Below are 22,174 nucleotides of genomic sequence, written 5' to 3' on the forward strand. Positions count from 1 at the left end.
TCCGGATCCCACACGACTTCCAAAAGCTGAACAACACGCAGAGCCGCGAAGGTACCTGCTCACACACAGTGAGAAACAATTCCCTTCTCACGCCTCGCTGAGTCCTCCTGGACCAACCAGAGAGCTTGAGGGCAGCCAGCTGCTGGCTTCTTCAGGGGTGAGCCGACGGGCTCAGACTTGGCCAGCCCATTGGGTCGCGCCCTAGCATGCAGGGACTGGGGGGTAAAGAGAAGTGGGTCCTGGGCTCCGACGCCACGGACGCGCTATCCCCTCTCAAGCAGGGTCCGCTCGCCGCTGGCCCGCCCGCCGGTCAAAGCGCAGCGCTCCGCAGTGTTACAGCATGACTCTCTGGGATGGCGAGCTGTCTTTCTATCCCCAGCCCCACCGTGCCGCCGGCTTCAGCGTCCCGCTGCTCATTGTCATTGTGGTGTTCGTGGCCTTGGCTGTCAGCTTCTTACTCATCTTGCCCGGGATTCGCGGCCACTCGGTAAGCGGGGTTAGCAGCTCAGGTCTGGGGGTGGAGGGCGGCACTAACAGACAGCTTGTCGCTGAAGGATACGGAATAGTCAGATGAGCATGGTGGAGCAGACCCAGAGGTCTAGTGTAGGAAGCACCCCTTCCCAAGGGCAGGGAGGAGTCCGGTTCAAGACATCCTAGAGACTGACCCAGCTGGAATCATTCAGGAGGCTGCTGCAGAGAGTAGGTACCTGGTACAGTAATCCTGGGGCTGATTCTAGTTTTCATGTCCTGCTGGGACTCCCGCCTCTCCCCAGACTGCAGTGCCACTCCCATCCAGTCCCCCAGGTGATGATCTTCAGGCCAAGAGGACAGAAACTAGCAGCTCAGACTGCTGTGTTTCAACTGTGTGCTGGGTTAAGAGGCATGTATATGGGTGTCCCCATCCTACACTCAGATGCTTTGACACAGGATTCAGAGGTGTAGCAGACTGAGTACTTTCCCTTAGATTCCCCCTCTCCCAGAACCTAAGTTGCCTGTTTTCAAGTCTAGAAGTACCTCTCCTTCCAGAACCTTGGTTTCCTGAGAAACTGATGCATCTAGGAATATGTGAGAGGCTGTCTTTCCACCTCCTGTACTTGGCCACTAAACCAGGGCCTCCATCTCTTGGGGGAGATGACCCCTGCCTGCTTAGCACTTCTGGAAGTACTGACCTTACCATAGCAGTGACCCGAGCAGGAGGTGGAACATAACTGGGGGAATGAAGGTTGTGGGAGAGTACCAGGCAGAGCAAGATAGTCCAATTGCAGGGTGGATTGGAAAATGGGGTCGGGGAGGTGCAAGCGCATGGCCAGAAAACATCAGAGATGCTAGTGGCTCAGAGGGACTTGCACAAAAAGCAAGCCTGACTTCAGCCTCAAAATGCCAGGAATGTAACTGAGAAGAGGGTGTGGGTCAAGAGCGGGCAGTTGCAGGAGCACTAAATATCCAGGTGGCATGGGGTCAAGGGAGGTCTTGGGGACTCTGGTTGAGCAGTACCCAGGCCTGATCTGGTGTCTGTTCCTGCAGCGCTGGTTCTGGTTGGTGAGAGTTCTCCTCAGTCTGTTCATAGGCGCAGAAATCGTGGGTAAGTGTGTGGTGTATCAGATGGGGAGAAGACCTGGGGTGAGGAAGGAGGCTGTCAGAGGGCACCTGGGATTGGTTTCCATCTCCCTCTCTCCATTCTCCAGCTCTTTCTAGTGCCCCCTCTTCTGCCCCTACCATGTATATACACCATATTGGACCCCTAGTCCTCTGCCTCCATTTCTCTTACAGTGTCCCACTTTCCATCACCACCTTCCCAATTCTATCTCTCCAATCGTTTCCCTAACCACGCTCCACCTTGTGCCTCTCCCCGACAGCCGTGCACTTCAGTGCAGAATGGTCAGTGGGTAGAGTGAGCACCAACACATCCTACAAAGCCTTCAGTGCAGCCCGCGTCCGAGCCCACGTCGGTCTGCACGTGGGCCTAGAGGGAATTAATATTACACTCACAGGTGAGGAGACTGGGTCTAAGTGAACTTCTGGGATGGGCAGACCCCAGGGTGGGGGGAGCGTGGCAGGAGCAGCTGCAGGAACTCTCAGATTCCACAGGTTCAAACAGCTTTTGGTCCTCATGAATTTGTGTTTTCTCCAACCGCTTGCAAACCCGTTCCTCTTGAGCCCCCACTTTACTGATACGAATCCGCTTAGTTGCCTGGTCCCGGGCTGCGCGCAGCCGGATGACCCCGCCGCCCTCCGCAGGGATCCCAGTGCAGCAGCTGAACGAGACCATCGACTACAACGAACAATTCAGCTGGCGTCTGGGCGAGAACTATGCCGAGGAGTACACGGAGGCACTGGAGAAGGGGCTGCCTGATCCAGTTCTCTACTTGGCGGAGAAGTTCACTCCGAGCAGCCCTTGCGGGCTCTACCGCCAGTACCGCCTGGCCGGACACTACGCTTCAGCCACACTGTGGTGAGCGCTGCAGGGAAGGCACCGTGTGAGTTTGTGTGTGTGCGCGGGCGTGTGTGTGCGCGCGCGCCAGAGGATGTGAGCTGCGGTTACAGCCCGATATTCGATATACTGGCGAGAGTACGACCGCCCTTCGGGTCAGAAGGTCCTGCGATCCGCTGAGACCCTGGGAATCCCGAGACGCAGAGACAGCTGGAAACCGGCTACGCCCTTAGGCTGTTGCCCCTGCACTTCCGCCACCGCAGCCCGGTGCTCGTTCTGGGTTAGGGACTTCAAGGAGGCGAGGCTCTGAAGGCCGGGGTGGCCGGGCGAAGCCGGCTCACAGCGCAGCTGGTCTCCCCGCAGGGTGGCGTTCTGCCTCTGGCTCCTCTCCAACGCGCTGCTCTCCATGCCGGTCCCGCTCTACGGAGGCCTGGCGCTCCTGGCCACCGGCGCCTTCTCGCTCTTCTCCGTCTTGGCCTTCGCCTCCATCTCCAGTGTGCCGCTCTGCCCGCTCCGCTTCGGCTCCTCCGCGCTCAGCAGTCACTACGGTGCCGCCTTTTGGGTCACGCTGGCTACTGGTGAGGACCGAGCGATGGGCCAGGGGCGGCTGGGGATAGGGACGCACATATACCAATGCGCGCTTTCCAGTTCACAAAGCGAGTTCACCTATTTTATCATTTTACCCCTCTCGATAGTTTGTAGAGGCAGGCACTGTTTGCCCTTCTTACAGAAGAGTTTATATTGATCAGTTAGCACACGATAACTGGTCAAGATAAACTCTTGTAATCCCTTGTTTCTTGTAATCCATATTAAAAGTCTATTTGCCTGTGAGTGTGCGGGGGATGGGGGGCAGGGGCGAATGCGAGGGGTAGCCTCCAATATCTGCAGGGGGCAGTCCGGCTTCTGTTCCGGAACCCTGAATGCCCCATTTTCTTGCGTCTGCGCCGCCGCAGGTGTTCTGTGCCTCGTCCTTGGAGGGGCCGTGGTGAGTCTCCACTACGCTCGTCCCAGCGCTCTTCGAACCTTCTTGGACCAAAGCGTCGAGAACTGCGGAAACCAAGCGAGAGGGGGCTCGCCTCTCAACTTCAGCAACCCTGTACACAAGCAGTGCGGGGCCTCGGACTTAATAATCAGTACTAACCTATGAAGGGATCTCAACCTTGGACTCCTCCTCCGCCTCGGTCCCCCGCACTCTGGAGCAGCGCCCGCCAGAACTGGGCCGGAAGAGCTCGGGGAGAGGCTGTGCGCTGCAGGAGCCCAGGGAAAGGTGGGCGGCTTCAGACGTGCGCAGAGCACCCTGAAGTCTCCCATGGTGAGCTGTAAATAAATTTTTTCCTTTTGTTTTTTAAATTTTTTACTCAGTTAATTTCCGTGGCTTCTCAAGGCTCTTGGGGGACATGCGTCCTCGGGAGACTTCTCTAGGCTTGTGGCAGCCATACAACATCATTCTCTTTCTCTGCCTTGTCCCAAACCGGGATTCTCTGGAGAATCCAGAGTAACCGGGAAAAGCTCTGGGAGAGGGGCGCCCTCTAGTGAGCCCAGAGGGGAACCGACCGGAGCCGGCAGCTTCCTGAGCCGCCCCAGGTAGATTGAATGGTAGGGCACAGTGACCAGGCAGCTCACCCTCCCACTGACCCACCCAGGGGGACCCTCCTCCGCCAGCCGGCTAAGTGAGCTAGGAGGGAATGGCATTTTGGAGTTTATTCACTACGGAATGGTGTCTGAGACCCAAGGTAGATGTCAGCAAGCCATAAAAATGTAAATCCTGGGATTTTCTTTTTAAGGCCCTTTGGCAAGTTCTACAATTTTATTTGGCAAATTTGAGAACTGAAGCTCAAAGAGAATGTGGCACAGTTTGTTAATATTAGACCTAGGGTCAGAAGTTTGGTTTCTTCTTCCTCGGAGTGCTGTCTTGCATTCTACCAAGAGGTCACCCAAGCTAAGGAAGTAAAGGAAGAACAAAGGGGGCCCAGGAAAAAGGAAAACAGGAAGTGTACCGGATCAGAGGGAACACAGAATCACACTGAGACCCACCACACACACACACACACACACACACACATGCACGCACCATAATGTGGGTGAAACTGGGTTCAATAAGTGGCAAAGAGCAAAGCATCAAAAAAAGGCAGAGTTGCTTGTGGAAACATTCGGTGGTACCATGTGACGAGGTCTATGGGCCACCCCAACATCTGTTCAGCACCTTAGGTATTTTATTTTGTTTTGTTTTATTTGTTTAACATTGATAGGTAGTCTCCTTTTTCTACTCCACCTCCAGACGGGGGCTGGAGGGCTAAAACAATAGGTCCTGTGGGCAGTTCTGGTGGTTTTATGGGACTCAAAGGAGGTCTGGAGCCAGACTGGAAATCTGGGTGGCCACCTGGTAGAGGAACCTTATAGGGCACAGTCAGGTACTCTGAGGTGCTCCTCCTTGTTGCATGCCTCGGAGGAAGCCTCTGACAGAGGAATGTCCTGGGGCACAGGACTCTCAGCTGTGGACCTATAGCGGGGGCTCAGGAGTCCCCCTTCCTCGGGATTCCACTCCAGCCCAGGGTTCTCCCCCACACTCTGATTGAAGAAAGCCTTCAGTCTATGGGGCTGCATCCTGTGCGCCACCGCCATGGCCAGGCCCAGCAGCACACAAAGCAGTCCTGGAAATGAGGCGATAGGTGTCTTGTTTAGTGAAGGTGACACCCTCCTGAAGACTACTTTTCCTAAGAGCATCAGAACAACTCTAAGGGAGTCCTGGCATCCCTGCTTCAAGGCAATGGACTCAGAAAGGTGGTTGTGAGTTTTGGACTCTAAGCCCAATGCTCTTTCAATTATATTCCAGGAGAGAGAGAGAGAGAGAGAGAGAGAGAGAGAGAGCGAGCGCATGAATGAATCTGTAAACAGAAAAACCCTCAGAGAAGGGCAGAACACAAAGGAGTAAGCATGGGAAGGGGCATGAGGGACAGACACAATGGGACAGGAGAGGACATTAAAACTGCGGGGCCTTTTAATGCTATGAGAGGCAGGGACAGGGAAGGGTTCTAGCAATGGAGGACGCAGAGAAAAGTGTTTAGGAGAAGTGGGAGGGGAATATTAGATTGGAAGATTTGGGAAAGAGCTGGGTAAAGGGAGAGTTAGCAGATGAGGGACATGGCAGAGAAAGAGAGAAGACCCAGGGGAGTAGGCATATACAAGGACACAGGAAAAGTGGAACTGGGGAGAGAAATCCCAGAGATGAGGGGTACACGAGAGAAGCTATAAAGAAGGGAAAGGCATCCTGGCACCCAGGCCCTCAACCCCATCAACACGATGGTCCCTGACCCTCCCTCCCTGGCCCTGAGCTCTCCTGTGCTGTCTTTAGGCTGGGCCTCACCTGTGGTCAGTGTAATCCAGAAGGCAGGCCCATGGTGAATGTGCAGTATAGCAGTGCCCAGGCGCAGAGGACAGGGTGGGGTGAGTGACGTGGCCATGGAGAAGAAGAGTAGTCCCAACAGCTGGAAGATGCCTGTCGCCAACAGCATGTGGCCCCCGTAGACCAGCACAGGCATGGACAGCATCACGTTGGCCAGCAGCCAGCAGAGGAATGCCACCCTGGAGAGCCAGGACCTGGTGAAGGCTGGCCCAGGCACCTCTACCTGGAGGTCCCCAGGTGGAGGCTCAGGGACCCAGGGACACCCCAAAGATGTGAGGTAGGGATTTTTGCCTTGGGCTTCCCAAAAAAGTACTGTTGTGACTGGTGCCAGCCTGTCCCACTGGGATCTCCACATGAGTGGAGGAGAAATGTCTAGAAACCCTGTTCTGAGGTCTGGGCTAACAGGGCCTCCATCCCACCCTCACCACAGAATGGCTGAGGTGTAGTGTCCCGCCAGGCGGTACTGGCCATGCAGGCCACATGGGCTGGTTGGGGTGAACTTCTCAGCCAGGTAGAGCACAGGGTCTGGCAGCCCCTTCTCCAGCGCTCTTGCATACTCCTCAGCATAGTTCTTGCCCAGGTGCCAGGTAAACTCCTCGTCGTAACTGATGGTCTCATTCAGCTGCTGCACTGGGGTTCCTGAGAAATGGGGCAGCTGTGCTCAGTGGGGACCCAAGGGCATTTGCCTGGGTAAGGGGCTCACCATGATGGGTAGAGGGAGAGGAGCTGGTCTCAATGGAGAGAAAACGGCTTCCAAGGCCTGGGAATTCCCCCTCCTACCATCCCTCTAAGCCATGAGGTCGCTCTTTAGATCACGCCAAACTAGATCCCAAAGACACAGAGCAGAGCTTTCCTCTCTGTCACTGGTAAGAGCTCTTCCTCACCTGTGAGCGTGATGTTGACTCCTCTCAGTCCAACCTGGAGCCCAACATCAGCGCTGATCCACTGGGAACTGAAGGCCTTGTATGATGTGTTGGTGCTGGCCTGGCCCACAGACCACCCAGTACTGAAATTCACAGCTGGGTTGGGGAGTTGGACATACAGGAACTTAGGGAGTGCTGGGCATTGCTGGGTTAGAGTCAGAGGGAAAGCTAAAAGGCAGCCATGTCTGTTTTGCTCATAACTGTATATCCATTAGCTAGTCTAGGGTCTGGCATATGGTTGGTTTGCCAAAAATGTGTGGGAAGAATAAATGATTTCCCTTGGTCATACCACTTCCCTTCTCCCTCTTCCCATTTAGGGAGAGCCACTCAAGCAGCCTGGGGAGGAAAACATTAAATAACATGCGAGGCAAATACAGCTTCAACGTACAAACTTTCCATGTTTCCTATTTGCCTAATTCTGAAAGCAAAGCAAGCAGTCCTCCCCCATTTCCTTCCTCCAGTCTCCAAAGGTCCTCTCCCCACTCATTTTAACTTGCTTTCCTCTAAATAAAAATGTTAGGAAAGTTGGGGAGATGCATCCAGGATGGTTTCCTAGGGCCCGCACCACTCTTGGCAAGGGTAAAAGTGAAGGGATAAGGCTACAACGAGGGATGCATGCGGGCAGGGTCTGGAAGCCCACCCTGAAGCAGAGGCTCTGTGGGGAAACACCTCAAGGCCAGACGGGCTGCTGAGGGAACCAGATGGGGTGGAGGCGCTGCCCAAGACAGCTGAGCTTCAGACTCACCCAGGATCACGGCTCCGATGAATAAGCTGGTCACCACCCGCAGTAGCCAGAACAGCCTCTGAGCCATAACAGTGTAGGTGAGTTTAGGAAGGAGCACCCTCTTTCCAAGTCCCCACTTCCTCTTTCTAGACTTGGGTCATTCGGTCAATTGAGATCAGAGTGCCTGGCACATAATAAGTGCTCAATAATCGTCTGTTGAATCTATGAGTAGGGGAGCTCTCTGCTGGAGGTGAAGTGTTGCTTTCTCAGGACTGACGCCTCTTTCCTGAGTCTGGTTTTAGCGAGAGAATCTGGCCCCCTCACCTCAAGGCCAAGGTCTCTCTGGGGCTGGGGTCTCTAGGGCTGGGTTTGTTTCTTACCATTTTGCCCCGAATGCCAGGCAGGATGATGATGAAAGTGACAAGTGCAGTCAGAAAGATGATGATGATGATGGCCAAGGCGGTGTCCATTGGGAAGGTTGTCTTGGGGCCAGGATAGAATGGGAATGTGTGTCCAAAAGCAGCCATTTGGGTGGAGTTGTGCAGGGGAGGTGGATGCTGTACAACAATAATAGATGTTTATTGAGTGCCCTATTGCCAGGCACTGTTCTTGGTGCTGGAGATACATCCAAGAATAAACCAGATCAGGCCCCTCTTCTCTGGAGCTCACCAGATTCCACCATTACTGCCAATCCACTGCTCCTCAGCCATCCGCCTCCCCGTGTTTTGGCTGAGAGAATGAGGGTCTTGGCAATCAGTCTCTGTTTCCCCGAGCCCCCTTCCTAACCTGTAGGCCTCCTGAATCAGTGTCACCATTACACTTGAGGCTTCTATGCTTCCTTTGGGACTGTCTTAAGAGATATAATTTTTTTTTTATCTCCCTCAGGCCTCCAGCACAAGCAGACAGAACATAAAAAGAGCTATATTTAATATCAAGTGAAAGCATAAGGGTGAAACATGGTACAGATTGGAAAAACATTGGCTTTCCTCCTCAGTCCCCAAAGGAACACAGGCCAGACAGCTCTGCTAAGTATATAGCACATTTCCAGACCTTGCACTGCCCACACTCGTCTGTCCAGTGTGCTCAAGCACCCGGCTCCTGCTCTGGCAACTCCAGAACAATCGCGCTAAATTGAGTTCACCTCAGTAAGCACTGAAGGAGCACCTGCCCTCCACCAGGCACAGCTCTGGGGCCAGATGCCCTTCTGCTGCATGCATCATCAACCTCAGCCTTCCTCCTTGACTTAGATTCCAGCCCTCATTTCAGCTCAAACACTGGCTCAGCGATTCTCTGCTTGTCCCCTAATCTCAGAGCTACATTGTTGACTCTAGTTTGTTCCTTTGCAAACGGGATACTGGGAAATGGTACCAGAATTTCTGTCTTGTTAAATACAGACAGAATGGATTATAAACATGCTATTATTTTTAGAAAGGAAGGAAGCAAGCAAGCTACAAATTAAACCACAGCAGCCATTCTGGGTATGAGACACCTCAATTTCAGAGACGTCAAAACATGAGAAAAAAACCCATGCATCTTACAATCGATGATCCCAGCTCTGCTCATTTCCCTGAGTGTGATCTATACTGGGGCCTGAGTTTGCCCAGGAGGCTTCATAATTTATACTCTGACCAGGCAGGGCCTTGTTAAGTGATACAGTGAAAGAATAAGCTCTGGAGTTAAGTAGCTCTGTGTTTGATTTCCGCATCTGCCTCTTGTAGAGAGTTTTATTAAAAAATGGGGATGATGGTAATGTTTACGTCACAGGGTCATTGTGAGTATAAAATGAGACCGTGTATGTAAAGTGCTAAGAATAGTACCTGGAACAGAATAATATCAATAAATGGAGGTTACCAGATTGGGAAGAAGGGGGCATTTTATTCCTCTATTTATCTCCAATCCTTCTTGGAGAGAACTGGGCTGGAATCACTTCTGGGTCTGGGTCCAGTTCTTCAGTCACTAATTTAATATTGGGAATGCAAATGACACAAAAGCTGGTCCTTGGTTTCCTTATCTGCAATTGGATGTGGTGATCTTTGGGTCCCTTCTAGTTCTAAATACTGTGATTCTTCTAACAAAACATTGTAGCCCCCAGCTGTTCCTTCTCCGTCTGGACTGGCCATCCCCTTGTGCTCTCCCTCAGGGTATCACAATTTTGCAGAGAGACAGACAGTTTTAACTTTTAATCTTGTCTTTTGGGCGAGTCACATAACCTCTACATCCCAGTTTTAACCTGAAATTTTGCTTGTTTTCTTAACTCGTCAGCTCTCCCACCCCAGAGAAGTGAGTATCCCTTTTTCTTCTGGGCTCTGACACCAGTCCTGCCCGCCATCGCCACCATTTTCTCACCAGTTATCCCTTTGCAACTTTGCAGCTTCTTTTTCTCTGCCGGCTCCTTCTTTCAAGGCTAGGCTCAAGTGTCTCCCATCTTAAGAACACAAAGAATAAAGACTCTCTCCCTTGAACTTCTGGGTCCAGTCCAGCTACCATCTCATCCCATTCCCTTCCTTTTACAGACAGGCGTTTGGGAAGCATAGTCCACGTTGGTATTTCCACTGCCTGATCTCTTGAACTCATTGCAATCTAGCTTCTCCCCAGCCCAAACGTCTCCATTAGGTCACCAAGTGCTAAATCCAAAGTGAAGTTTCCACTTTCATCCTTGTTGACCTCTCTGTAGTATTTGACTGTGGACCATTCCCTCTTTCTTCAAACATTTCCTCCTTGGGCATTTATGACACCCTGCTCTCCTGGATCTCCTGCATTTGGCCTTCTCTTTCATGGCTCCCTTGGTAGATTTTTCTCCCTCTGAAATGTTTACGTTCTCCAGGATTCTGTCTTCACTCTTATTTAGCACTCTTCCTGATTCCCTGGGCAAGTGCATCCATTCCTATAGTGTATGCTTCTCAAATCTATATCTCCAGGTGTACCTGCTATCTGGGCCTCAAACACAAAAGGGGCCATTACCCTACAGGCTTTTCACTTGGATGTTCCATGGATGCTTCAAATTTACCAAGTCCCAAACTGAATTTACTGTCTCTACTCTGCTTTTGATTAATTTTTTTTTGTCTCTTTGTTGGCATCACCATCCCATCAATCAAATAGGCCAGGGACCTGGAACATCTTCTTAAGCATTCCTTGAAACCATCCATGCATTTCCTTCCCTACTGCCTCTGCCCTAATTCAGACTTATCCTGACTTGCCTGGTGTCAGAACAACTTTTCTAACAAGCAAATATAAACGATCTGGGTAAAATCTAACCTTCTCACCATCACATAGAAAGTTCTTTATGATCTGGTCCCACCTACCCTTCCATCTCCACCTGTCAGTCAGCCTAATCTCTAGTCACACTGAACTACCATCCTATCCTTGAATCTGCCATGCTCTTTCAAATTTTCATGCCTTTGTACACGCTAGTTCCTCTGCCTGGAATGCTTTTACCTTCCTGGGAAACTCCTTTCCCGGCAAACCCTTCAAATCTCAGTCTGTGTTAACTCCTCTGTTAAGTTTCTTCTTATACTATCGGGTCTGTGTGGATGTTTCCACCTTTAACGTTCTGATTGCATTTGGAACATACCTCCGTGATCCCAATAATCACTTATAGTCTAAATGTTTGAATAGCTCTCTCCTTGTTAGCTTCTAATCTCCTTAGGGGCAGGGACTTCATCTTTCCATCTTTGCATTTCCTCATAGGTATGCATAGACCGCATCAGCCTGTGGATCAAAAGATGGTATGAATGGGTTCCTCTCCTTGCCGGTAGCATCTTCTGTTTGGAACACAAGAGGGAGCTGTGCTCCCTCATCGCCGTATACTATACTCTCATTCAATGTTAACACCTATATAGGGCTAAGGACAGGGAAGGCGGGAGGGATTTGGCCAACCCTGTCAATTTTTAATGCTTTTACACAATATTCAGAAAGTCTCTTCAAATAGTTGGATTCTCCAAAGCATGAATGTTTGTGTTTAATTGAGTTTGAAACATACATTTTAACTCTAGGTGAAGATGAGTAAGAATTTGTGGATTCAATTTTGGAAAATATGTGATAGTGATATTTATTTTAAAGCAGATACACTGAACCCATTACAATTTTGATGAAATGTTATGTTTTTAATGGATATAAAATGTAGAATATCTTGGTTAGTAAGATAGAAAGATAAAGCAAGTTTGCTAATAGTAAGAATACCTGTTACATTATGGAACTTTAAAAACAAATATTTGCAATATAATCAAATAATAATAATGCAATGTATTTCGATCAGGGTCACATATTAGTATTATTCCTGCATTTATTTGAAACAGAGTATACAAAATATTTCACAAGAATGGCTCATTTCTATTGGCATGGTGCTTCAAAGAAACACTAACGAAAGGCTTTCTGTATCTTAGGTACAGAAGAACAATATTAACTTATTTCCAATGCTCCAAAATATTTATTTATATACTAATGCAAAAAGACAGTGATGAATGAAATTTGCCTTGATTAATTTCTTCTTGTTCCATTTAATGAATTATGTCTTCCTTAATCTACATTGCCCAGTTTAAAGTTAATTTTTCATGACTCTGATCTTAATTTGATTTTAATTATTAAGCCAACAGGCCTCCTGTATGAAGAGATGGGACTGACATGAAAAGTTCCCACATCCAGCAATTCTCCTGTGAATTGAAGCTTAGAGTTTCCCATAGACGTCTTCCTCCCTAGTTTGTCAAGGAGGTTCTGACTGTAGAATTTCTTCTTATCTGATAAAAAATCTCATGTCAGTCTTCACTTGACCCACGTCTTCCTGAGCTCACCACCATGATTGGTGTATATACACAATGTATATTTGCATTAATAAGCACAAGATACAATCAGACATACACTGTAAGTTCATATAAACAGAAACACAGGCACCAGGAAGGAGTTCTCAGCAACACAGACATCTAGACACAAAGGCCTGCACCAGCGGCCCCTGTGACAACACTCGGGCAGTTCTCACTGGGGCCAGCCAGTGTGCACACTTTGGGGTTCTCCTTCATCACCTGACCTGGAGAGGTGAGGAACACCTTTTCCCCTTCTGAAGTGCCTTAAAATACTGAAGCATTTCTCATACTTGGTGGTATTCCAGACACGGTTATCGAATCCCGCCTACCATAGGATGAAGTGCGTTCCTATGTATGTATGAAGGTTGAGCAAGAAATAGTTCCAGTCTTTAAGAAAATGTGTCCTAGTGCAAGCAAGAGTCTTTAGCATCCAAAATTCTTATGCACTTTCTTATGGCTCTGTGGCCTCTCTTATAGCTTGACAGGAATTTCTTCCTGAAGTCTCCTGTCTGCTTCTCCCATCTCTGGAACCTACAGAGTAAGGACTATTAATTCTCTACAAAGGGGGGTGGGTCACATGCCTGGAGTTACCAAGAGCTCTGATTGGTGATACACAGTTACTAGAATGTGATTGATTGATGGGTTATTTCTCTGGTTGGGGTTGACCCCATTAAAAGTTTACAGCCCTGGCTGGCTAAGGAGACTCTGTCAGAAGCTCCTGTCCCAGCCTTTCCTCTTCAAGAACGCGTGTGGGCATGTGGGAAAAATTAAGTGGAAAATCAGAACAAGGTCTGAAAAGTAGGTTGAGGCAAGAATCCCCAGTAAGGGCTGAGGTAGGTAAGGATCCCAGGGGTGCTGAATCATACAAACCTATCTATCCAGACTCCAGATAAGGATTCGACGTCTGTAAGTCTTGTGGCGTTTATGGCTTTACCAGGTATTCCCTGACTCCTCTTAGTTTCTTACCAAGCTTTCTCTTTGAAGATCTGATTTTGGTCGGGGTGGACACAAGTGCGCCCCTCGGGGCCAGGGCGAGGGCAGCACTTCAAGGCTCCCTCCAAACCGCCCCCCACCGGACCGCATTGACCCCAACAGCCATATCCTCGCCGCTCACACGCGATCAGGGTTCCCTACCTTCTCCTCTTTCCAACAATCCGTGAGTGGCAACTCGCGCAGCTGGCCTCCTCCTTGTGGAACCTCACACGCGATGCTCTGGGGGGGTGGAATCGAAGAGGGACACGGTCTGGACGTTCTGTCACCAAAGCGCGCACCCTTTCAATCTGCGGAACTCCCTTCCATCCCCCACTCTTCCCATTCACTCAAGGACCAGGCTGTGACCGGACAAACGGGCTCTGCGATGCTTCTCCGCCTCCCACTCTAAGTTACCCTCGACCTTCTCAGACCGCACCCCAGGCCCCGCGGCGCTGCCCCGCACCAGCCTGGCACAAAGACGGTGCACTTCGCAGCCATCCCTCCGACCTCTCCTCCTCCCCACAAGCCCAGCACCCCGGGCCTCTCCAGCACAAATCTAGCGATGCAGTCGGGGTGCGGGCGGGGCGCGGGCACAGTGAGACCTTGGCGATCTCACAGTGAAGCCTCCGGCGGGTGTGGTTAGCACAGACTCCAACAGGGTCTGAAGACCGGTGCCTTGCTTGGACGCCTGGCCGGGTGTTCGGGTGTTGATGGATCCTGTTGGTCTTAGAGCCCAGAACCAACGGTGTGGAGAGAATTTGGGACCCTCCCCTCTGTCCCCCTGCACGCTCTCCGTCTTTCTCCCTCTCCCAGCCCCAGCAGACCTGTAGAAACGGACTTGCCCTGTTCGTCGTCCACCTGGCAGAATTAGACGAGCCCTAGCCACGGACAGGACATTCCCTCCATCTGAGTCCCGCAAGCACGTGGCGTCTCACCTTGTGCGCCCAGGTCCCCTTGGAGCACCTCACCCGGTCCCCCGAGCTCCGGCTTCTATCCCGCCCCACGCCGCCCCGCCCCGCGGTAGAACTGGGGCGCGCCATCTCCTCTGCACTCCCCAGCCCCGCCCGACTCGGCGCCCAGCTGCTGAGGGAACCGGACGAGAGCGGGCGTCGTGGGCCCAACTTCGAGCCAGACGGGAGTCAAGCTGCAGTCCCTGCTCAGGCGACACCGCAGCCACAGGTCAGATCCCGGAGGGCTTCACTAGGCCCGCGGATCTGGGCGCCCGGACGGGGGTTGGTTGGGGAGAGTTCCAGCGGCAAGGCTGCGTCAGGGCGCGCCGCAGCTCCACATTTTTGAGGGAAGGGGAGTCCAGCCTGACCCTCCTGCTCCTCCGCTCTTCGCCTGAAGCTACAGTGGGCCCGGTTAGGGCCCTCCCTCTACTTTACCAAGGTAGACTGGATGGATACTTTAGTTTCTGGGTGTTGGGTGGCCTGGTTGCTTGGGCTTAGGGGAATCTCTCCCGAGCTCCTCCTGGCACCAGCACATGATGCCAGGAAGGGGACTTGGGGCCTTCAGAAACCATGCTTTCCTCTTCAGCCCCACCTTGAGACCAAGTTGGAACTCCTAGGGCCTTGACTCATCTTTTCCCTGCCACTTTAGGATTTCATGGCTGGAAAAATTGCCATGTGGGTCAAGAACGAGGCAGGCCTGTGTTCTCTCCTTGGTTCTGCCACTGCCTGGGGCTTTACTGCCCTTTCCCGAGGTTTACTGCCTTCCTTTCAAGGTTGCCGAGAAGTTACTGAACCGATGTGGCTGTGTAAATCATGTGGCTGCCCACCCACAAGGAGTGGTTATTAAGCAAGCCCATCTTCTTCAGGTTGTCCCCATGGCCTGGCCCGAAGGCTCACTGCATGCTTTCATGGGTTGGATGGCACATTGGTGTCTGGCACCAAAAATCCAGAAGTCGAAGTGGTAGGGAGGAAGCGGTAGGACATCCTAGATCAGTCAAGGACCACTGGGGCCACTTCAGCGTGTCCAGCCTTATGGCTTCAACCACCCAGAGCCCTACTCTTCACAAACTATCAAAGGCCGGCCTCTGGACAGCCCTGGGACGGAGTGGGTAGAACACTAAGCTTCTGAGTTATGACAGGGCCTATGTTTTTTCATTGATCAGGAGATGGCCAGTGGGGATGAGGTCACCCTCTGGGCTCCCTCCTGTGAAACTAGACAACCTGTCCAGAGGCGCGGAGGGTTTGGCTAGACATGAGGCTTTGCATGAGTTCCCCTCCTCCAGTAGATGGTTCCCCAGCCCCAATCCACCCCCAGGCTCCACTGGGCCTTTGAGAGGTCTTCACTGGCCTTGAGCACACCTGTGCCACTCAGAAGTCACACACTGAATTCCCTGCTGCCCTGTTTCCCTGTTGTCCCTGGGTGATTTATTGGCCTAGGGAAAGAGAGCAGGAAGTCGGCATTAAACACAGGAACTCCTCTGAGTCGACTCAGAGGACTCAAGCTCCAGCCCACCCTCTCTATATCACATTTACGTAACACTTGCCACTTTTTAAACTCACATTTGATTCCAGCAACCATGCTAGAAGATAGACAGTTCAGACACATTTACTTTCATAGCTGGAAAAGGAAACCAAGGTCCAGACCCAATAAGTGACCTAAGATCTACACGGTGCTCTGACAGCAGCACCATATCCAGGGTCCTGGCCTCCAAGCAAGGCTCTGACCAAGGAACACAGTCTGCACTAGGCTGGGTCAGAACAAGGATCTCCAATTAATCTGAGGCAGTAAAGCCCTGAGAGGTGGGGATTTCCATTTGCTTTGTTCATCACTTAATCTCCAGTGCCTAGGTCAGCGTCCACTACATAGTGAGAGTTCATTAAGTACTTGTTGAATAACTGGAAGATTCTTGGGAGGGAGGGAGTCTCCTGCTCTTTGCTACCCCTTGGCCCATGCCTTGATTCACAGGGACCTTGATTCAGAGGCCCTGGCCTGACTTTCCTCCACTGCTGGGGCTCATTCTCTCTGTGCTCTGTCTTTTTTAGGGTCTCCGTGTTAAGGTATTCTCCATATTCATCATGGGCTTCTGCCTGGCTCTGGCATGGACTCTCCTGGTTGGGCCATGGATGGTTACAGGTGAGTACAGATTGGGGGAGAGCTATGGCCAGGAGCAGAGGAACCCAGCGTCTTCTGGGCTTTCCCAAGGACAGAAGCTGTATCACATTCATTTCTACCTTTGCTCCCTAGGTAGGACAGTAGCCTGCACACAGTTAGGTGTTCATTTCTAGCTTGCCGACTAGATGGATGGGTAATGTAATAAAATGTTTCCCCAAATCAGCACCTCCTATTCCATTACTTATAGTCTGGGGTCCTTTCATCTCTCCCCTATTTTCTCTCTTCCTAAAATAAGGACCCCTGACCCCAAATAAGAAAAGATTGATTAGACACATAAGAAAATAAAGGATCTTGGGGTCATATTGGACTGAAAACTCACTTTCCAGAGGGAAGTCACCAATGTTTCAAAACAATATGACTTAAAAAAAAATTCAATCCACAAGACTTTCATCTTGTTACCTTCAGCTTTGGACAGTCTCTTACTAGAATCTGAGGCCATTCCCTGTAGTCTGAGTCTCTGAGGAGGGAAATGGACTTAAGGTACCACAAGTTTGCTTACAAAGAGCAAGTCCCTGATCATCAAGGAGATGCAAGAACAGGGAGCAAAGAAAATCTGTGAAATAATCTGTCCTGGCTCAAGGGATGGGATGGTGAGGCAGCCCCTGCAGCTTCTCTCTTGCCAAAGCTGCTCTCATTCTCATTCCTTCCAGCTGTCCCTATGCTTTGGCCTTAGATTTGCCTATTCTCTTGCCTCTTATTCTCAATAGGCATTCTCTCCCATCCCTCCTCTATAGCCTCCACCCTTTGTTCTTCCACAAGTTCATCTTGTTTTGTTTTATTTTATTCTTTAAACTTTATTTACCCATTTTTAGAAAGAGGAGAATGGAGGGAGAAAGAGAGGAAGAAAAACATCAATTTAAGAGAGAAACATGATTTGTTTTCTCTCAGGGTGCACGTCCCAACTGGGATGGTCTCACAACCCAGGCATGTGCCCTGACTGGGAATTGAACCAGCAACCTTTCACTTTGCGGGACTATGCCCAACCCACTGAGCCACATCAGTCAGGGCCAGTTCATCTTATTTCAGAGATCACATGTATGTGGCTGCCCTATTTCTTCCCCAAGTCTAGATCCTTAGTTGGGTTCTGTAGGGGTGGGGAATTTTTCCCTTCTTCTCTTCTAGGTTCTTTGGCTGATCTAATAATTAAATTCACATAAGACAGATTAACAGGAGAAAAACAAATTGAATTTCATGCATGTGAGAGCACCATGAAAACAGGAGACCTAAGGGCAATGGGGTAGTTGAGGCTGACCCTAAACTGAGGAATGGGATTGGGGCCTGGGGCTTCAAAGAGGAGGAGGGAAATTCACAGGACAATGAAAAGAGCAGATGTTTGGTTAGATGTTTGCCCTGCCATACAGATAAAAAGTTATCTCTAGTATTAGCCATCTTTCTGAGCCAGGCCGCCTATCTAATTTTTTTTAGGTGGTTAAAGGAAAGGTAGTTTTTTTTTCTTGAGTCTACTTTGTCTTGATTGCCTTCCGCTCAAAATAATCCACATGTCAAAGTGACATATTTTGGGGTCATTTATTCTGCTTCCCTCAATTCTTTGCTCAAATATCAGGGCCTGAGTCATTTTCCCTCTCTGACGAACTTGTGTGTGTGTGTGTGTGTGTTGAGTACGGGGCAGGAGGGTCATTCTGAGATCCTGTCCTTCATCTAAGGGGGGAGACAACAGAGGAATGGGTCTCTCTCTGGCTGGTGGAAGTCCTCTTCTCTGCTGTGTTCTCTGAAGTGAGGAGAGAGGGAGGTTCAACCCTGTAGCCTCCTAGTTTGGGGAAAGAAATCTGGTTGGTCATCTGATCTACTAAGCGGAAGGACCCCTGCTATATTTCTGATTTTGGATCCTTTCCTCTGCCACCAATGCCTGAGTTTTCCCCTCAACAGTTAAGTGTTCCCTCCCAAGTCCTAGGTTTTTTGAAGTCAAGGTCAAGAGGAAGAATTATATGGGGGACATGATGCCCCTAAAGAGGGGAAGGGGTCGGGTTATCCATATGACTGTCAGTCCCTGATCCCACCCAAGAAACAGAAAAAGACCAAAGCCACAATCCCGTGGCCCACATCCTTTCCCTGGGCTCTGCTCAGCAGGAGAGGGCTAAGCCCTTCTCCATACTGCCCCTGCCTAGAGATGGATCACAGAATCACGCATCCTTCCTGGGTGAAAGAGTGGCTTGCTTTTGGGGAGTGGCTGACTCTTGCTCCATATGATGTCTTAAAGCTTGGAATGGCTTCTATCCTGCTGTGTCCCCAGGGGAGCTGAGGTGTGAGGGCAATGGAAGTCTCCTGCATCCCCTTCCCCTTTGCCACCCTTCTTCTGCTTCCTTTTCCTCTCTGAGGCCATTTGTCAGGACACTGCATCTGGCTACCTAGCTACAATCCTTAGTGCTCCCTGCTATAGCTCCGCCCCCCCCCCCAACAACTTAAAGATTGGTCTTGAATCTGGACATCACTTTGCTCTGATTATGTCCCTCTGTACCCTACTTCCCACATTTGTGCTGGGTACCCACTCTCTGCTGATCCAACTACCAGGCTCACAGGATGCATATCCTACAGGCCTACCCATCCCCTCTTATACCGACTTGCCCAGCCACCCCTTCCTCCATTCTCACACAGGAGCTCAGAACCCCATTTCGTGGGAGGTACAGCGATTTGATGGGTGGTACAACAACCTCATGGAGCACAGATGGGGCAGCAAAGGTAGGTGAGAACCAAGTGGATACAGAGCCCCATGGTCAGGATGGTACCCACTGCTAAGGGCCAAGGGCTGGCAGGCACCAGCAAACGCTAATTGATTCCTAAGGTTTTATGATTGGTGGTATGGAGGAAGCCTGGGAAGAGGAGGTCAAGGATCCCCCCCTAAGGACTGGTCCTTGTCCCTACCCCTCCCATCCCAGGATATCAGCTGCAGCGCCTGGTCCCAGCCACCTATGCAGACGGTGTGTACCAGCCCTTGGGAGAACCCTACTTGCCCAACCCCCGAGAGCTCAGCAACACTGCCATGAGGGGCCCTGCAGGGCAGGCCTCCCTGCGAAACCGCACAGTGCTGGGGGTCTTCTTCGGTAAGGGCCTCAACCTGCAGTGGAGGGAGGCCAATGGGGTCAGCTAGTCACCTTTATATCTGAGGGGGGACTCAGGGAGTGAGGGAGAGACGTGCTGGAGGGTCAGAAAGACAGGAGAGAGATGGAGGGGCAGATGATGGGGTGAGGTAGGGGTGGGAGCAAAGGAAAAAATCTGATTGGAGGAGGTATAAATGTGCCCCAGGCTGAGCTGCTGATGGGGCCAGGGGTAGAAGCAGGAGCATGAAAATAATCTGGTAGGGACTCGGTGGGATGCTGTTCTAACTTTGCCTCTGTGGCTCCTAGGACAGGCAAAGGGCAGGGTTCTTAAGCTTGGTTGGAGGCCTGGAGGGGTGTCAAAATGGGGGTGCTAGGACCCTCTGACTCCAATGACTGGTCTGTTGGCTTCCAGCAGGAATGACAGGATCCTGCAGGCAATTCAGGTGCCCACACTTGCTTCCCAGTGTCCACCATGCCACTGAAGCTGGCAGCTGCTCTGGGCAGGCTGCTCCCAGCAGCTTGTTGGAGCCCATGCTGCCAGCCTGAATGCCTAGGCACACTCACTGGGCACCACCCAGTTACCAAGGAGAAGGCCAAACTGGCAATGAAAACAGTTTGGACCAGGATGTAACAAAGTATTGGGAAGCTACGGGCAAGGTCAAGGCTGGGACTTGCCCATAATGGCTGTTGAGTCTTTCGAAGCTTGGGGCTGGGGATGGAGACACTAAATACCTGGGGAAGAAAGGAGAGTGGCCTTAGCTGGCCCTAGCACGCCCTCCCCAATTGTGGCAGGCTACCACGTGCTCTCGGACCTGGTGAGCATAGAGAGACCCGGCTGCCCTGTCGAGTTCCTCAACATCCGCGTCCCGCCCGGAGACCCCGTGTTCGACCCAAAACGGCGCGGGGACGTGGTGCTGCCCTTCCAGAGGAGCCGCTGGGACCCCAAGACCGGACAGAGCCCCAGCAACCCCCGGGACCTGGTGAGACTAGGCAGGCGGCGGGGCAGGCGCTGGATCCCAGGCAGGTGGGGCTCTGGGCTCCGGGTCTGCTGGCGTCGGTGGAGAGAGGCGCCCACCCCCCACCCGCAGACACCCGCCTGGCCCTGGCCCTCCCTTACCCGCCTCTACTACCCGACCCCGGCTCACCTGTCCCATGCCCTCACAGGTCAACCAGGTGACGGGCTGGCTGGACGGCAGCGCCATCTACGGCTCCTCGCACTCCTGGAGCGACGCGCTGCGGAGCTTCTCCGGGGGACAGCTGGCGTCCGGCCCCGACCCCGCCTTCCCCCGGGATGCGCAGGCACCCCTGCTCATGTGGACGGCGCCCGCGCCCGCCACGGGACAGAGCGGGCCCCAGGGACTGTACGGTGAGGCCGCGGGGCCCGGCAGGGGCGCGGGCGGGTTGGAGGACAGACCGGGGTCTGCGAGGCGGCGCTCCCCTGGGTCACACAGCCGCTCCTGTCCTCCCCTGCGTCCCCACGTTGAATGCAGCCTTCGGGGCAGAGCGAGGGAACCGCGAGCCCTTCGTGCAGGCGCTGGGCCTGCTCTGGTTCCGCTACCACAATCTGATCGCACAGAAGCTGGCTGGGGAGCACCCGCACTGGGGCGACGAGGAGCTGTTCCAGCAGGCGCGCAAGAGGGTCATCGCCACTTACCAGGTCAGTGGCACTGCCCACCCCTCCCCCAACCCCATATCCTGGTCCACAGGACACTCTGCTTCCCTGCAGAGCCCTCCATCCTTGGACATCCCCCACCCAGAAACACCCCTTTCTGGGAGTCCACCCCTCCCCAGAGAGCTAAAGTGCAGGAATAGACCCTGAAATGATAAGGAGACAAAGGGTCACTTCTGCAAGAAATTGAGCTGCACCCACCCCCTGAAATCCCCTGTTCCTTGAGGGGACGGCCTCAGCATCTCTCCTATTGGAGTGGCCTTTCCCACGACTGCCCCTGCCTAGTCATCCTCTCCCACTTCAGGCTTCCTTGGGCTCACATCCCCCCTGGCCTGGCAGCTGGAGCGCTGGCCTTCCCTTTCCTCTTTCTTGACCCTCAGAACATTGCTGTGTATGAGTGGCTGCCCAGCTTCCTGCAGCAAACACCCCCCGAATATACAGGTGAGGGCACTGGGGGGCACCGGGGCTGAGGGAAGATGGTGGTTAGGATCCATAGTGGGAAAGGAAAGACAGGTCGGTGCATGTTCTGGGAGGATGGGGGGTGGGGGTGGAGCTTATTTCTCCTATTACTCCTGCGGAGCAGGGTACCGCCCTTTCCTGGACCCCAGCATCTCTCCAGAGTTCCTGGTGGCCTCTGAACAGTTCTTCTCCACCATGGTGCCCCCTGGCGTCTACATGAGGTGAGGGAGGGTTCAAGTGTGTGTTGGGAAATGCTAGGGGCAGTGGGGATGGGGGTGGGGGAGTGTTGTCAATTGAGAAAATTGCCCTCAGGAACCTTTGATAACAGGATTATCAATCTGAAGTCATGCCCATTCCCCCAGGGAACAGTGAATGTGGAGGGGAAGAATAAAAACAATTGTTTAAAAAGACATATCATTGTGGTTTTTATGTCGGTTTTCCTGCAACTGGTGTGGATATTAATCCCCCAGTTTAAGACAGGCTGATTGAGGCTCAGCGGGTGAGTCACAAAGCCTGTTGGTCTGAAGTTCAGGTCTTGACACTGCCCTGGGGGCATTTTTAGCTGTAAACACAGGACCTGGCACTTATAAACCTTTTGGGGTAATTATAATAAAAATG

The 22,174-nt window shown here is 51.9% G+C and overlaps 3 protein-coding genes across 11 annotated transcripts in view; 2 read left to right on the forward strand and 1 right to left on the reverse strand.

The window, feature by feature from the left end:
• Positions 1–9: 9 nt before the first annotated feature.
• Positions 10–3,781, forward strand: DUOXA2 (dual oxidase maturation factor 2). The gene is made up of 6 exons (XM_053928292.2): positions 10–487; positions 1,525–1,582; positions 1,857–1,991; positions 2,239–2,452; positions 2,795–3,009; positions 3,385–3,781. Exons 1-6 carry the CDS (start codon positions 341–343, stop codon positions 3,576–3,578), a joined length of 963 nt encoding a protein of 320 aa, XP_053784267.1. The 5' UTR covers positions 10–340; the 3' UTR covers positions 3,579–3,781.
• Positions 3,782–4,548: 767 nt separating this feature from the next.
• On the reverse strand, positions 4,549–14,264 carry DUOXA1 (dual oxidase maturation factor 1). 9 transcript variants are annotated; one of them, XM_045201806.3, is made up of 9 exons: positions 14,185–14,224; positions 13,412–13,489; positions 11,053–11,189; positions 7,862–8,038; positions 7,503–7,560; positions 6,719–6,853; positions 6,260–6,473; positions 5,796–6,013; positions 4,549–5,082 (listed from the first exon to the last, which is right to left on the reverse strand). In XM_045201806.3, exons 4-9 carry the CDS (start codon positions 8,006–8,008, stop codon positions 4,826–4,828), a joined length of 1,029 nt encoding a protein of 342 aa, XP_045057741.1. In that variant the 5' UTR covers positions 8,009–8,038; positions 11,053–11,189; positions 13,412–13,489; positions 14,185–14,224; the 3' UTR covers positions 4,549–4,825. The 9 variants fall into 9 exon arrangements, with proteins under 9 accessions (XP_045057741.1, XP_071078072.1, XP_045057742.1 ...); XM_071221971.1 differs by having other exon boundaries at positions 14,092–14,203; XM_045201807.3 differs by having other exon boundaries at positions 14,074–14,202.
• Positions 14,265–14,315: 51 nt separating this feature from the next.
• DUOX1 (dual oxidase 1) overlaps positions 14,316–22,174 on the forward strand; it is a 32,213-nt gene continuing 24,354 nt past the window's right edge. Inside the window, exons 1-9 of the mRNA XM_053928293.1 lie at positions 14,316–14,428; positions 16,243–16,333; positions 18,986–19,069; positions 19,267–19,431; positions 20,221–20,408; positions 20,593–20,794; positions 20,919–21,085; positions 21,478–21,538; positions 21,681–21,777. Of these exons, the coding sequence (XP_053784268.1) occupies positions 16,276–16,333; positions 18,986–19,069; positions 19,267–19,431; positions 20,221–20,408; positions 20,593–20,794; positions 20,919–21,085; positions 21,478–21,538; positions 21,681–21,777 (1,022 nt within the window). The 5' untranslated portion in view covers positions 14,316–14,428; positions 16,243–16,275. The remainder of the gene's footprint in view (positions 14,429–16,242; positions 16,334–18,985; positions 19,070–19,266; positions 19,432–20,220; positions 20,409–20,592; positions 20,795–20,918; positions 21,086–21,477; positions 21,539–21,680; positions 21,778–22,174) is intronic.

Source organism: Desmodus rotundus, chromosome 7 (genome assembly GCF_022682495.2).
Source record: "Desmodus rotundus isolate HL8 chromosome 7, HLdesRot8A.1, whole genome shotgun sequence".
In the NCBI taxonomy this organism is placed as follows: domain Eukaryota; kingdom Metazoa; phylum Chordata; class Mammalia; order Chiroptera; family Phyllostomidae; genus Desmodus; species Desmodus rotundus.

Bases quoted from the DNA above. Each gene is read 5' to 3' on its own strand.
- DUOXA2 (XM_053928292.2), top strand. From the start codon at position 341: ATGACTCTCTGGGATGGCGAGCTGTCTTTCTATCCCCAGCCCCACCGT. The intron at 1,583-1,856 runs GTAAGTGTGTGG...TCTCCCCGACAG, and splicing joins CATAGGCGCAGAAATCGTGG to CCGTGCACTTCAGTGCAGAA. The intron at 1,992-2,238 runs GTGAGGAGACTG...CGCCCTCCGCAG, and splicing joins AATTAATATTACACTCACAG to GGATCCCAGTGCAGCAGCTG.
- DUOXA1 (XM_045201806.3), bottom strand. From the start codon at position 8,008: ATGGCTGCTTTTGGACACACATTCCCATTCTATCCTGGCCCCAAGACA. The intron at 7,561-7,861 runs GTAAGAAACAAA...GTTATGGCTCAG, and splicing joins CTGGCATTCGGGGCAAAATG to AGGCTGTTCTGGCTACTGCG. The intron at 6,014-6,259 runs GTGAGGGTGGGA...CTGGCTCTCCAG, and splicing joins TACACCTCAGCCATTCTGTG to GGTGGCATTCCTCTGCTGGC.